The 14,405-nt window shown below is 51.4% G+C and overlaps 1 protein-coding gene and 1 pseudogene across 2 annotated transcripts; both read right to left on the bottom strand.

The window, feature by feature from the left end:
• Positions 1–5,427: 5,427 nt before the first annotated feature.
• LOC113837381 (paraneoplastic antigen-like protein 8B) lies at positions 5,428–7,440 on the bottom strand. 2 transcript variants are annotated; one of them, XM_035449309.1, is made up of 2 exons: positions 6,553–7,440; positions 5,428–6,483 (listed from the first exon to the last, which is right to left on the bottom strand). In XM_035449309.1, exons 1-2 carry the CDS (start codon positions 7,438–7,440, stop codon positions 5,428–5,430), a joined length of 1,944 nt encoding a protein of 647 aa, XP_035305200.1. The 2 variants fall into 2 exon arrangements, with proteins under 2 accessions (XP_035305200.1, XP_035305199.1); XM_035449308.1 differs by having other exon boundaries at positions 5,428–7,440.
• Positions 7,441–8,650: 1,210 nt separating this feature from the next.
• Positions 8,651–9,060, bottom strand: LOC100762462 (annotated as a pseudogene).
• Between the last annotated feature and the right edge of the window lie 5,345 nt (positions 9,061–14,405).

Below are 14,405 nucleotides of genomic sequence, written 5' to 3'. Positions count from 1 at the left end.
GGCTCCTTCCTCTCTGATGACTCTAGCTTGTGTCAAGTAGACACATAAAACCAGCCAGTACAAATTTATTTGTGTGTGTGTGTGTGTGTGTGTGTGTGTGTGTGTGTGTGTGTGTTCATACATGTGAGTATGTGCAAGTGTTTGTACATGTGTGTGCGTGCAGAAGCCAGGAATTGACATGGGTGAGGCCAGAAGATAGTGTCTGAGCTCCCTGGGAAATAAGCTACAGACAGTTGAAAGTCACTTAGCATGGTTGCCGGGAATCGAACCTGGATCCTATGGAAAAGCGACCAGTGTTCTTAACCTTTCAGCCATCTCTCCAGATCCTCTCTACCTTATTTTCTGTGGCAAGGTCTTTTGCTGAATCTGGAGCTCACTGATTCAGCGAGGCTGGATGCCTGGCCAGTCCCAGAATCCAGGATCCTTCTCCCCAGCACTGGGGCTACCGGAACACTGTGCCAGGCTTTTACATGAGTGCTGGAGGCTCAACTCAGGTTTGCATACTTAACGTGGCAAGCACTTTCCCATTTGCCATTTCCCCCACCCTTAAAATTGTCTTCAAGCGACCACAAGTTTGGGATTACATTCATGGTTACAGCAGCCAAGTAAATAAATGCTAAAACCATTTCCTAGAATGTTCCACGGATTAAAAACTTGAGCCCTAGCAGGGCAGTAGTGGTGCACACCTTTAATCCCAACACTCAGGAGGCAGAGGCAGGCAGTTCTCTGTCAGTTCCAGGCCAGCCTGGTCTACAGAGCGAGTTCCAGGACAGCCTCCAAAGCCACAGAGAAACCCTGTCTGGAAAAACCAAAAAAAAAAAAAAAAAAAAAAAAAAAAAAAAAAAAAAAAAAAAAAGCAACACAAACAAACAAACAAAAAACCCTGAGCCCCAACGATGTAAAAACACATTCTTAAGAGACTCTTGGACAAAACACAGTCAGGTAGGCTTTTGTCCTTTGTGAGGGCCTGGGGTGTGGCTCAGTGGTAGAGCCCCTGCCTAGAATCCCCAAGTGAGGGGCTGGGGGCGTGGCTCAGTGGTAGAGCCCTTGCCCTCACAGTCACCCGGGTGGTTTCTGACAAAAACAAATTTAGGAAGCCCATCCCCGAAATGGCTCGGAAGATCCAGGGTGGGATCAGGAATACACATTTCTCGAAAATTCCCAGGAGCTGCTGAAGCAGCCAGGCACAGGCCCTGATCTGGGCTTCCATGCCAATGGCACAGAAAACCCTGGTGAGCATGTGGTTTGAACCCGCGATCACTGATCGCCCCCTCGTGGTACAATGGGGCCTCTGCATCTCTTGTGAGACGACGCCTCTGCGTACCTGAATGCTAGGAGGAGCATCCTGAGGGACGTGGGAGGACTAAAGATCTGGTTTCTCTGTGGGCACCAGACTTTGGATACCGGAAGGAGTGATGTCATAGCTCCCCAAAACCCTCTCTTTCCCTTTATTGCACCTACTCATGACCCCAAGAATCTACAGCACCGATGCCCTTGTCTAAGGCAACCAACAGACAGGATAGATGATGTCCCTGGCAAGGACATCCAGAAAATCTGCCTGGACCACCCCACCCTCAGCTTCCTCTTCCTAAATTCCAGGCTCTAGAATTCTATTAGCCAGCATCCCTTTTGGTTTTTGTGTTTGTTGTTGGTTGGCTGGTTGATTTATCGAGACAAGGCTTCTCTAGGTCACTCTGGAGACCAGGCTGGCCTCGAACTCACAGAAATCCTCCTGCCTCTGCCTTCTGAGTGCTGCGATTAAAGGAGAGCTCACCTGGAATTCCTGGCCCCCCTGCCTTCACTTCCTGAGTGCTCAGATTACAAGCGTGTGCCATCTCATGAGGCTAACTAGTCTCTTGGTGACACTGCTTCCCTAAGGCCCAGCTCAGACCCTTGCGCTGAAGACAAGACCCGGTAATTACATGCTGATGGTCGTAAACTTGCTTTGTAGCTTCAGCTTGCACTGCCTGGGGCCTGTTGGCTGGTCTCCCTCAGGCATGTGCCTGCCACAGGCCTCTGTCGCCTCTGTCATCCTCAGGCTTCTGCCTTAGGGGCCTTTTCTAGCCAGCAGTCCTGCATATCTTACACATAGATCTTGTCCTTTTCTAGGGAGTGTGTCAACTGTCGCCCCACCCAGGAAAGCACCTGTCCCCAGGAACGCAGCCTGGAAGAATCCGCATTGCGCAACCAGCACTGTGATTGCCTTTTCCGCCGCCAGGGGCAGCCGTGTCCCACCCACCTACACCAATTGGGGCTCCCTGCAGGTTGCACCTGCTCCTGCAAGCGAGCGCGGACTATGGGTCTGACAGCCTCCACCCGGGTGGGGGGACCTCAGGGCCTCCACGCTTCCTTCTGCTCTTCTTTACTCGACCCTCGGCTCCCTCCAGAGACAATATCGCTCTGGAATGTTCCTCACCAAGTGCACCTGGGGTCTGTTTTACCCATCCCCAAAAAGTTAACCGTTACAACCATTCAACAAACCCGTCAGCTAATCCGTACCACTCTGCATGATGCACACGGTGATAAAGGCGCTGGGGACTCTGTGGGATACACCCCACTCCCACTGCTGAGAGCTGACTCTAAGAGGCTCTGCTTTCCCTCCACCCTCGCTCACTTTTCCTGGGCCAGGTAGGACCCCGAAGCTTTAGAGCCAGAGTTCTTTGCCAGGGGCTGTTGAGCTTGCATGGTGCACTAGGGTTGGAAAGTTGGGGAGGAAGGCTGCTCGATCCTGAAGCCAGCAGCAGAAACCTCACATGTACGAGCCAAAACCTCTGGACCGTCTTCAGCAAAATGCCTCTGTGTTTGGGGTCTCCAGACTTCAGTGACCCGGGCTCCAGAGCTTTTATTACGAGCTTTTCAGAGGAGTGAGCTCCAACCCACAGAGAGAGAGAGCTGTTGTTTCATCTTTGGGCGATGTACCCACCCTCTTGTTGCATCCCTAAAAGCGCCCGTAAGTGTGCCTAAGGATGGTCAGAGCTCTCTCTGACTATGGAAATCGTTATTTTTTAATGGGGTCATCAGGGACCAGAAGGGGTTGTGGGATAGGAGGCAGAGATCAGGGGTGGACCACAGTGACAGAACCTTTCAGTGACCATAAAGATGTTCTGTACCTATGAGCAATGTGGTCACCACTGGCCATGTGAAGGGCTTGAGCCCATGCAGATGGGACTGCCAAAATAAGACGAATATTCACTTTATTTCATTCAGATTCTATGTAAATTGAGTTGCCCCTAGGTGGCCAGTGGTGACACTATTGGACAAAGAGAATTCAGATCCCAAAAAAATTTTGACTTGGAGTTGTAGTGGCATAGCAAGCTCTTCTAGGGTGTGGAGAGAGGAGTGACACTACCAGGTGTCATAAGTGGCTGCCAAGACAATCCCCATGGGCCACCATGCCTATTCCTGGCAGTAAAATGCAGACCAGGCTAAAACCGCAAGCTGTAGTGCAGGACTTGGCTTTGGTAGAGCCTGGGGCAAGGCTTGGGAAAAAAGGGACAGTGAGGACAATTGTGAGCTATATCAGGGTCTAGGGGGCTGAGGGGCTTAATAAAAGTGGCAAGGTCTAGGAGTGAATTGGAGTGTGGAAGGGCATGAGGCTCCACACAGGGCCACGGATGGGGGCAGCAGGAGCCAGGGGTGTGTGTCAGCCATGATAGCAAGGGTTCCAAGAGTGTATGTCAGCCATGATAGCAAGGGTTGTCACTCAACCTGGTCCACACGCACAGCATCGCTCAGACCACAGAGAAAACCACAGCCAAAAGATGCTTCATTATGTTTCACTGGAGGATCCCGGGTACACAGGACACAAGGACAGGTACCTATAACTATGCAGGGAGAAGTGACATGTGGGGCCCTCCCCAGCCACAGATCATTCAGGAATTCCACCAGACCCCCAAGTCCATCAGCCCACTCGAAGAAAGGCTTCCTTTCTGGCCATAGACCGCTCTGGCCTGCTTCTCCGTCCGTCCCTTCATCATCACTGGTCGTGGGAAGCAAGGAGAGGGCTGCTTCCGAGTACAAAGAGGTACCCACAACCCTTGCAGTTTCTGTATGTCCCTGCCACGGAGTTGGACTGTCCAGTCTGGGCTGTGAGGACGGGTCAGAACATCTGTTACATCCTAGAGGGTCCAGGCGCCACGAACCTGTCACTTCCTGGGGATAGAAACTTGGAGACACAACACACACACACACACACACACACACACACACACACACACACACGAGTGAAAAGTGCTGTGCAAGGAATAGCATTATCTACACAGCAAAATACAGGACTGAGCAGCCTGGGCTTCGGCACGTAGCACTACAGTTAAAACACACAGCTGAAGTGGCTGCTCTCAGGGACAGCAGAGGTCTGGAGCCTGGCCAGTGTCAGGCAGGCTTACTGGGGGATGGATAATAATACCAGGGTGGGATAGAGCAACTGTTTCCTACAATAGGGACACTTGACCCTTTAAAGGGATCTGGGGTATTTACTGCACATGGTGGGTGGGGGGCGGGGATGGACAAGGAACTCCATTGTCAGATTAAGTCAAGAGTTACAAGGGCAAACAGCTGAGGAATGGCCAGGGACAGCTGGTGCGGTGGAGCTGGGGTGCCACAGTGGGAGGGGCAGGGTTTGCCCGGAGAAACCAGTAATCTGGATTTCCTGTAAAATTTCCAAATCAGAACACATTGGCAGAGTGTTACCAGTTCAACCTGTGGACCAGGGCTGGTGGGGGAGGCTTGGCTCCCACCCTTTCCCACCTGCAGAGCCTCGGATGGGTGGGCTCCTCCCTCTTCCTTTCCTCACCCCCCCCACCAGCCTTCCCCTCCTCTCCCATCTCTATTCCTCCTCCTCCTCCCAGCAACCTCAGACTTTCTCCTCTGGAGTACCTTCTCCTCAACACACACACACACACACACAGACACACACACACAAACTCGCAAGGCCTGAGCCTTGCGAGCCATGCTCAGCTAATGCTTGTACTACCCAACACTCTGTTTCACCCCCAGGCCCAGTAAGGCCAGAGGTGGCTCACAGTCGATCCCAGCTGTTTGGCCAGAAGCAGGTGCGCGGGAAGGATGGGCAGGCAGGAGTGCCAGGCACCCCCACACACACACACACTCACGTTGGGGCTCCAAATATAGAGCAGAGCCCCATCGGGGTCTTCCAGGTCCACATCTCCTCCTCTGCACCCACCGGCCACTGCGTCCGAAGGTCTTGTCTCTTTTTCATTGTCGGATCAAGGCTTCGGCCATCACGATCGCTCACGCCATCTGTTCCTGGAACTAAGAGGGAAGGCTGGGCACCGGTCACAGCCAGCCAGGCAGAACACAAAGCGAATGCACGCGGTTAAGCAAGAGGGGGAAGCAAGGGGAGAGAGAGAGAGAGAGAATAGGGCGGTCCACACACAGGAGACAGGGCTCGTAGTGACATCTGCGGCACTAACGGCATTTGGGCGCCCGCCTTGGGCCCCGACGTGCTTTCTTCCCGCGGGTAGACTTGGGAACAGCAGCTGGCTGTCCCTTGGCCTCGCTAGCCCTGGCACGGGCCCCCCCGGCGCCTGCAGATCCCTTCTTCTTCTTGTTGTTGTTCCCCGCGTGGTCTTCGGTGGCAGCCCCGCTCCCCACTTTCTTCTCTGGAGTGACGCCCCGGCCACGACCTCGGCCACCCCTGCGGGTTTTGCGTGCCCTGGACGCGGTGGAGACCGCGGTGGCGCCGGCAGGAGCCTGGCTTTTGGAGCCGGTGCGCGCTCTCTTGGCGCGGGGCTTCTTGGACACGCTGTCACCAGGTTCGGACTCTTCGCTGTCAGTGTCGTCGGAATCTCCCTCTGATTCTGTGTCTGAATCGTCGTCTGATTCCTCGTTGGATTCTAGGTTCTCCTGGGAGGCCAGGAAAGCCAGGACATCGGATAAGCCACTTTGGCTGTGGTCACACTTCCTTCCACCGCTGCCGCCGCCGCTGCTGCTGCCGCCGCCGCCGCCGCCGCCGCCCCACCTGCTGGCTTCTTCCTCTTTGACGGATTCCACCATATCTTGCGCAGCGAGCAGTGCCACCAGCTCCAGGAGGCCACCCTGGTGGCCCTCAGCGGTCCAGCCTCGGAGGAGACCCAGCCCAGACTTCTTTCCCTTGGGGCAGTTCTCTGCTTCGGCCAAAGTGGAAATACATTCCAGAAGATTCCCGTCTTCCTCCGCCTTCCTCAGGACCATGGCGTCCACCTGGCGGCCTGCTTCCTCTACCTTCACTCTGGGTCCGGACGTGTCCTTGGACATGACGGACAGGACTTGAGGCAGGACATCTTTTTTGTCCTTCTTATCGCCCCAGCCTAGGGTCTCAATCACAGAAGCGATTTTTAGCATCTCCTCTCGGGCAGAGGGGTCAGCAGGGTCGGTGTACGCCACGATGGCCACAAACTCGGGGTTGTCCAACCCCTCTTTTCCTAGCTCTCCATTTTCCAGAGACTCGCCATCAGAGTCATCGTCATCATCGTCATCCTCCTCCTCCTCCTCCTCTTCTTCCTCCTCCTCCTCTTCATCCCCCTCCTCCCCCTCGCTATCGACTTCCACTACCGGGGTATCTCTCACAGCCAGGAGCGCAACTAAGTCGGGGACCCCACTCTTCTCATCTTTGATATTTAGGCAGATGGACTCCGTCCCGGGGAGGTCTTTCTCGATCTCTTCCTTCTTAGCTTTGTCGGTGACAGTGACAAGGGCCAAAAACTCTCGGGGGCCCTCTCCTTCGTCCTGCTCTCCCCGGAAGGCCCACTTCTTGGTGAGCTCTTTGGCAGCTGCTTGGAGCGTGGCGTACAGGGCCCTCTGGTCCTCATCTACGCTCAAATCCTCTGCATAGATTTCCTCTATGACAATACCCAGGCTGTCATCGGAGGAGTCGTCCGACTCACTCCTGGCTCGGCGCCCTCCCCGGCCCCTCTTCTTGCCCTTCTGAACTGTGAACTTGTGGCTTCTAGATCTGCGCTTGCCTCCCCGACGGCCCCGACGGTTCCTGGCTGCCCCTCCGGAGGAGCCAGCCTTCTTAGCCTCCTTCCCCAACCCCTTGGCCTGGGCCTGGGCCTCCAACACTAGAGGGATGGCTATTTCTCTGAAGTCATCCATGGGCCTCTCATCCAGCAACAGGCGCCTCATCTGCCTAAGGACCCGCGCGTCTTGCCCGCGGTCCTTACTCTGGATCTTCCAGATTCCATTCTCACCCCGGATATGGATAGGGATGGCAGAGTGATCGAAGTCGGCCCCAAACTCCACCAAGGCGGCCTGAGCCTTCTCCTTGGTCACAGCTCTCACAGTCCGAAGCCTGTAGTTGCCTAGGGGTTCCAATTTTGGCCTCAGAGTGGCTTCGATGTCCGCCTGCTGCAGGCGCTCAGGGATGCCCGTGATGAGCAGGGCCCTGTGAATATCCACTTCCAGCTCCTTGCACCAATCTTGCAGAAGGTTCATGGTCATGGCGCTGCCCGGGGAAGGCGGGAGGGAGCCCGAGGAAGGGGTGAACTGCAAAACACAGACAGACTGGGTCAATCGTATTCTGCAAGGGCCACCCACCCACGGGCTCGGGTTTGGGGACCCCCGGGCTCTAGCTACCTGCTGCCTAGCGGAACGCAAGGATCTTCCCCCGGGGCAAACCGAGGGTCCGCGTTGGGGGGGGGGGGGCTTACGTGTCCGATCTCCCGGCTGGCCCGAGCTGTTCCTCCCTTCCCTTTGTCCCTGGCAGCCTGGGTGACTGGCTACCGAGGGTGGGATGCAGGAGGGCGACGATCAACGCACCTGGTGGGCGTGAGGGGTGGGAGCGGCAGCTCGCCTGCGCTCCCTCTGAGTCTGAAGCGAAGCGCGCACCCAGGTCTAGACGCTCAGCGGGTCCGCTGCAGCACAGCAGCCTCAGACTGCGCCTGCGCGGACCCAGTCCCCCTCCCCGCCCCCTCCGGCTAGTCCTGTCTCCATAGTAACACTGCAGGCAGCAGCTGGGGTCTGCGCTGTTGTGATCGCAGCAGCTGCTCTTAAAGGGCCAGGTGGGAAGGAGGGCTTGGGGACTGAAGAAAAAAAAAAAAAAAAAAAAAAGTCACTGGGGCCTGCACACCACAGAAGGGGATCAGTCTCCCTTCAGGGGACAGAGACCTCCTTGGAAGGCATAGATGCTTCCACAAGGGCTGTTGGTTTACTTTGGTTTTGGTTTTTAAACGAGGCTAACCTTGAACTTGCCAAGCAGCCACCACAAATGACCTTGAACTTCCGATGGCTCCTCCTGCTTCCGCCCTCCACGCAAATACTGAGATTGCGGGCATATGCAGGCGACTTCTTGCCTGCGTTATTTTTTTAATGCGTTTCTGGGGGGTCGAGGCCAGGGTTCCAAGCATTCCATGCAAGGCACTCAACCAGCTGAACTACAACCCAATCCCCCTGGGGACAGATACAACTCTGCTTTATAAAGCTTTAAATTAAATTGTTCTTTGGAGGTGTGACCTCACACGGGCTCTATCTCTCTTCCTGGCATAGAGGTCTCAATACCAAACAGGGATGCCAAGGTTAGCTGTCCTTTATGAGCCGAGGGCCATCATTTCCGGTATAGGGTACTCAGTAAGTGGGTATCAGTCTCACCTAGGGAGACCACATTTCTTTTCCTTTTTTTCTTTTTCTTTCTTTCTTTCTTTCTTTTTTTTTTTTACAGGTTCATCTTTTTATTGGACATGTTAGCAAGAAGTTTAGTCAAAAAAAAAAAAAAAAACCCAAAGCCCATGTCATCATCAGACTCCTCAGATTCTTCCTTTTTTGCTTCCACTGTCTTCTCCTTAGCTGGGGCAGCAGCGGTTAGAGAGGGCAGGCCCACGTGCAGGCGGGCGGGCAGGCGGGCGCAGCTCCAACTGCTAGAGCAGGTCCACCCGCCCCTATCTTGCATCTGAGGCTCCCAATGTTGACATTGGCCAAGGCCTTTGCAAACAGGCCAGGCCAGAAAGGTTCAACATTGACAGCAGCTGCTTTAATGAGGGCGTTGATCTTATCATCCGTGACCATCGTGACCATGAAGGATGAGGGCACGGAGTAGATGCAGGCGAGCTCAGAGATGGAGGCCATGTTTCAGACTGCCTGCACCTGTGCTCGGTGCTTGTCACTACCGCCACCGATGAAGTGATGAAGACAGGGCCTCACCCCATAGTGTCATTAGTTAGCTTCCTGAGAAGAACCGAGCACCTTAGCGGCAGCTGAGGAAAGGGAGACCACATTTCATTCATGAATGTTCCTATACTCTGTTGTTTTTTTTGTTTGTTTGTTTGTTTGTGTTTGTTTTTGTTTTTCGAGACAGGATTTCTCTGAGTAGCTTTGGAGGCTGTCCTGGAACTAGCTCTTGTAGACCAGGCTGGTCTCGAACTCACAGAGATCCGCCTGCCTAATCCCGAGTGCTGGGATTAAAGGTGTGTGCCACCACTGCCCGGCCCTATACTCTGTTTTTGAAACAGGATCTCACTATGTAGCCCAGGCTAAATGCTGAGATTAAAATTGTATGCTAACACACCCGGATCCTTTATTATTATTATTATTATTATTATTATTATTATTATTATTATTATTTTGAGGCAGGGTATCACTATGTATAGCCCAGGCTGGACTCCTGGCAATCCTCTCTTGCCTCTGCTTCCCAATTGCTGGGATCCTAGGTGTGAACCACTGTAATCAGATCTTCCAAATTCTTTATTTTTAAATCTTTGTTTTATTTGGTGTGTGTGTGTGTGTGTGTGTGTGTGTGTGTGTACGGTGCATGTGCGTGCCACGGAACATGTATGGAGGTCAGAGGACAACTTTCAGGAAGTTGGCTCCCTCATTCTATCATGCGGCCCCAGAAATTGAACTCTGGGGTACCCACGGACCCATCTCCATGGCCCAGTCCTTAAAGGCTTTTGAGCATCCTGTCCCCTTACTCCGTAGGGTCTAGAAGGCTTGCTGTTGGATTTACACCCACCCTATCCTTATTGCTTTCCCAGCTGCGACTTTGAGAGTCTTCTAGAACCTCTCCAGGCCTCTTTGCTCTCTGTGAAACGGTGACAGCCATCCTTCCTCCTCCTAAGGGTTCTCCTAGGGACCCTAACCCATGAGAGGGCCGGGGGAGGGGCCCCTCCTTGAACAACGGCTCTGTGTATTGTTGACTGAAGCTGGCCATTACATAATAAGGAAATAAACAGAACAGAACCACCTCAGGTTCCCATCCTCCTCCTCTGGCTTTTGTTATTTGCTTTTTCCGTAGAAAGAAGGTTGCTGGCACGGTTCCCATGGCAACCGGGTGCTGTGCAAACCGCTCACCTACTCTTTATTTTCCCTGCTTTTCTGTCGTCTTCCTGATCCTAAAATGGATGTCCCTCAGACAGAAACGCCATGCCAGCCTCAAACGCAAAATATCTGCATGATGTGACATTTTACAGTAGCCATCATCAGTAAATTTTTTAAAAAGTGAATTTTATGAATAGATAATTATCTATCCCCAAAAGACACAGGGTTATTTGGCTTGGGCTCCAAAAAAAATTCATGTATTTATTTCAGTGTGTGTGCGTGTGTGTGTGTGTGTGTGTGCGCGCGTGTCCGTGCAAATACCTATGTGCCTTGGCACATGTGTAGCGTTGAAAAGGCAACTCTATCAATTCTCTCCTTCCACAATGCTGGACAAGGATTAAGCCCAGGTCTTCAGTCATGGTAGCAAGCACCTTTACCCACTGAGCCATCTTGTGATACCCTAGTTTGAGTCCTGTTTTGCATCAGGCTTTCACTCTGTAGCCTAGGCTGTTCTTGGACTTTCAACAATCCTCCTGCCTCAGCCCACCGTTGCTGGGATTATATAAAGTGGCCCACAACTCCTGACTGTGGTCCCCGTTGTTACATGCAAGTGACGTTACACAAAGCAGCGAGAGGCCCATTGCTCATTCTCTTGTTCATAACGAGTCTCTTTGAAAGAGACAAGGGTTCAACGGCCACGCGGCTTCCAGGAATTCATTCCGAGGAACTCGCTAGGGGTGGGTGCATATGACCATGCAGGCACCGGAGTGATTTGCACCCACAAGACAAGATGAGAATCCTAAGTTGGAGCTTTGTCACGTCTGCCATAGGCAGCTGTGGGTAAAGCTCGTGTGAAAATGAACCCCGTATAACAAATAAATTCACCCATCTCTGCATATGATTCAGGGCAGGGGAGATGACTCAGCAGGTAAAAGAACCTGCTGACAAGCCCAAGGACCCAGGTTCAATTCCTGGGACCCACAGTGAAAGAAGAGAACTTTTTTTTTTTTTTTGGCAAGCTTTCCTTTGACCCCCCCACATACATGTGGCAGGCATTCGTGCACACTAACAGACACACAGTGTCAGTAAGAAAAAAAAAATTAATTAAAGCAAATGAGCCTTTGAGATGGCTCAGCAGATTAAGGCATTTGTCACCCAGCCTGAGTTCCATGCTCAGGACCCACAGAGTAGAAGGAGAGAAACGGAAATCCCTGCTGCAAGCTGTCCTTTGATCCCGAACCCCACACATGGATCCCCAAACACATACAAAATAAAGTAAATCAATGAATGACTAAACCAATAAATGTAATGAATTTTTAATTAAAAATACCAAGTGCCTGGCGTTGGTGGCTCACGCCTTTAATCCCAGCACTCCGGAGGCACAGACAGGCAGATCTCTGTGAGTTCCAGGCCAGCCTAGAGAAACCCTGTCTCGGAAAAAAAAAAAAAAAAAAAAAAAAAAAAGTATAAAGTGTACAAGTCATTGGTCAGTCTGTCTATACACTGGCTTGAAATCTGTGGGAGAGGGGACAGCATTAAGTCTTACTACATAGCCCTGGCTGGCCTAGAATCCTCCTGTCTCAGCATCCCCAGAGCTAGGATTGCAGGTATGCACAACTACACCCACCCTAAGCCTTTGCAATTTTGAGTTATTTTGTTTTGTTTGAGGCACGGTGTTGCTATGTAGCCCAGGCTCTCCTTGAACTCAGGATCCTCCTGACTTTCCTCCCAAGTGCTGGGAATACTGGTGTGGTACCACCATGCCTGGGGTTTTGGTCTGCTTTTTGTTTTTCTTAAGTAAATTTGATGGAGAACATGGCACTCAGAAACTCCCAGAAGGTAGGATGTGGTACTGAAGAAGCAGAGGCCCCTTTGTGTGCAAAAGCTCCAGAGCATCCAATGAGTATGGACAGAACCCTGATCCCCCTAAGCAAAAGATCAAGTGGGGACCATCCGGTGACATTCAGAGCCCCACAAATGTCCCTTCCAGCCCTCCCCTGGGCACTTCCGCTAGAGTCATAAGCCTCTCCAGACTTGAGAAGGACCTGTGACTCGCTTAGCTGCAGCCCCTGAGGTTCCCATGGAAACAGCTGGAAGAAACGAGCAAATGGAATTTTTCTCTCCTGATTCTTGTGTTTGAGGAAGGAAAAAAAAAAAAAAAACCTACGTATGAGGCTGCAGGCTTGGCATGATAGCACCTGGAACCCTGGCAACCCAGGACTTTGCTGCTGGAGAAGGAGTGCCAGTCCAGCCTGAGCTATATGAGGCTGGCACTGAAAAAAGGAGGGAGGTTGCTGAAGAGATGGGTTAGTCAATACAATACTCACCACATAGGCTTAATGAAATGAGTTTGGTCTCACAGCACCCACATAAAAGCTAGCAAGGCTACACACCTGTAATCTCAGTGCTGAAGACGTAGAAACAGGAGAATCCCTGGGGCTCTCTGGGCTGCCCAATCTGGCTGGATCAGCGAACTCCAGCTTCAACAAAAGACGTTGGGTCAAAAAGTAAGGTCGAGGGCCAGTGAGTTGGCTTAATGAGTAATGACCCTTGATGCCAAGCCTGAGGGCCTGTGTAAGATACCTGAAGACCACCTCAAAAAAGGAGAGCGCAAACTCCCAAAAGCTATCCTCTAACTTAGGCATTCATGCGGCACGTACAGAGATTTACACACATATGAATGAAATGATTTTCTTAAGTTTTTTTTTAATTTGTTTTTTTTGTTGTTGTTGTTGTTTTGTTTTTGTTTGGTTGGTTGATTGGTTGTTTTTTTTTTTTTTTTCAAGATAGGGTTTCACTGTATAACTGTTTTGGTTGTCCTGGAACTCGTTCTGTAGACCAGACTGGCCTCGAACTCACAGAGATCTGCCTGCCTCCAGAGTGTTGGGATTAAGGACGTGCACCATCACTGACCTGCAATTCTTTGGTTTTTAAATGAGGTGGAGGATGATTTGAGGAAGAAATGTGATACCAACCTTCAGCCTACACACACACACACACACACACACACACACACACACAGACACAGACACAGACACATACAGACACACACAGACACACACACACACACACAGAGAGAGAGAGAGAAGGTTGGGGTGGGGGGATGTACATTCTGAAGCGATGGTGGAGTAAGAATTCTAAAACAAGAACATTAGCTGTTCTTTTCCCTGCCATTCTCATCCCAGAACTCAGTGGAATTTTCCAGAGCCTGCGTGGTATTTGATATTGCAACTGACAAGGAGGGAGTAAGTAGGCAGGCTGTGGAGTGACACATGAATGAGATTTGCAAAAACACCATAAGAAAAATTCCCCTCCCAGGCCCAGGGAAAGGCACCAAAAAAAAAAAAAAAAGGAGGAGGGGGGGTGGGTGGAAACGTGGTAGAAGCTGGAGAACTGGGAAAAGTGCCCAGAAAACTCTGTCTTTTGGCTATGACGTAGCATATGCACTCACAAACCCACAGCAGCTGTGGTTATGTGCTCAAGACCTGAGCAAGCGCGAACACACACACACACACACACACACACACACAGAGAGAGAGAGAGAGAGAGAGAGAGAGAGAGAGAGAAGCAGGAGAGTAGGAGGGCAACTAACTGGAAAGGTGTAGGTTCGCCTAATGACAATATGTTACATCCATGCATGAAATTGCCAAAATTAAATTTAAAAACAAAAAGAAAGAAAATGCACTTTAAGAAGTAATAGTTTGTTGGAGGGTCTTCATCACGTCTTATGTAGTCAAGTAATCAAGAACAAGTATAATTTATTTGAAATACATCTCTCTGTGTAGCCCGGGCTGACCTCAAACTCAATCCCTTTAGCTTCTTAGGAAATTGCATGGGGTTTGTTTGTTTGTTTGTTTTCCCTTTTCTTTCTTTCTTGAATTAACGATCCCGACTCTACCTCCAAGGACTAGGATTGAAGTGCTTTTTGGAAAAAGGTCAAAGATATCTGAATTGGTTTGTTTAGTTTTGGGTTTGGTTTTGCCAGACAGGGTTCCTCTGTAGCTTTGGGACCTGTCCTGGAACTAGCTCTTGTAGACCAGGCTGGCCTCGATCTTGCAGAGACCCATCCGCCTCTGCCTCCGCAGTGCAGGGATTAAAGGCGTGCGCCACCACCTGGCTTGTTTTGCTTTTACTATGTTTTATTCATTTTGTCGGGC

The sequence above is a fragment of the Cricetulus griseus genome, chromosome 9 (assembly GCF_003668045.3).
Source record: "Cricetulus griseus strain 17A/GY chromosome 9, alternate assembly CriGri-PICRH-1.0, whole genome shotgun sequence".
Taxonomy (NCBI): domain Eukaryota; kingdom Metazoa; phylum Chordata; class Mammalia; order Rodentia; family Cricetidae; genus Cricetulus; species Cricetulus griseus.
The sequence above is the reverse complement of the archived record's forward strand: the minus strand, read 5'-3'. Positions and strand labels throughout refer to the sequence as shown.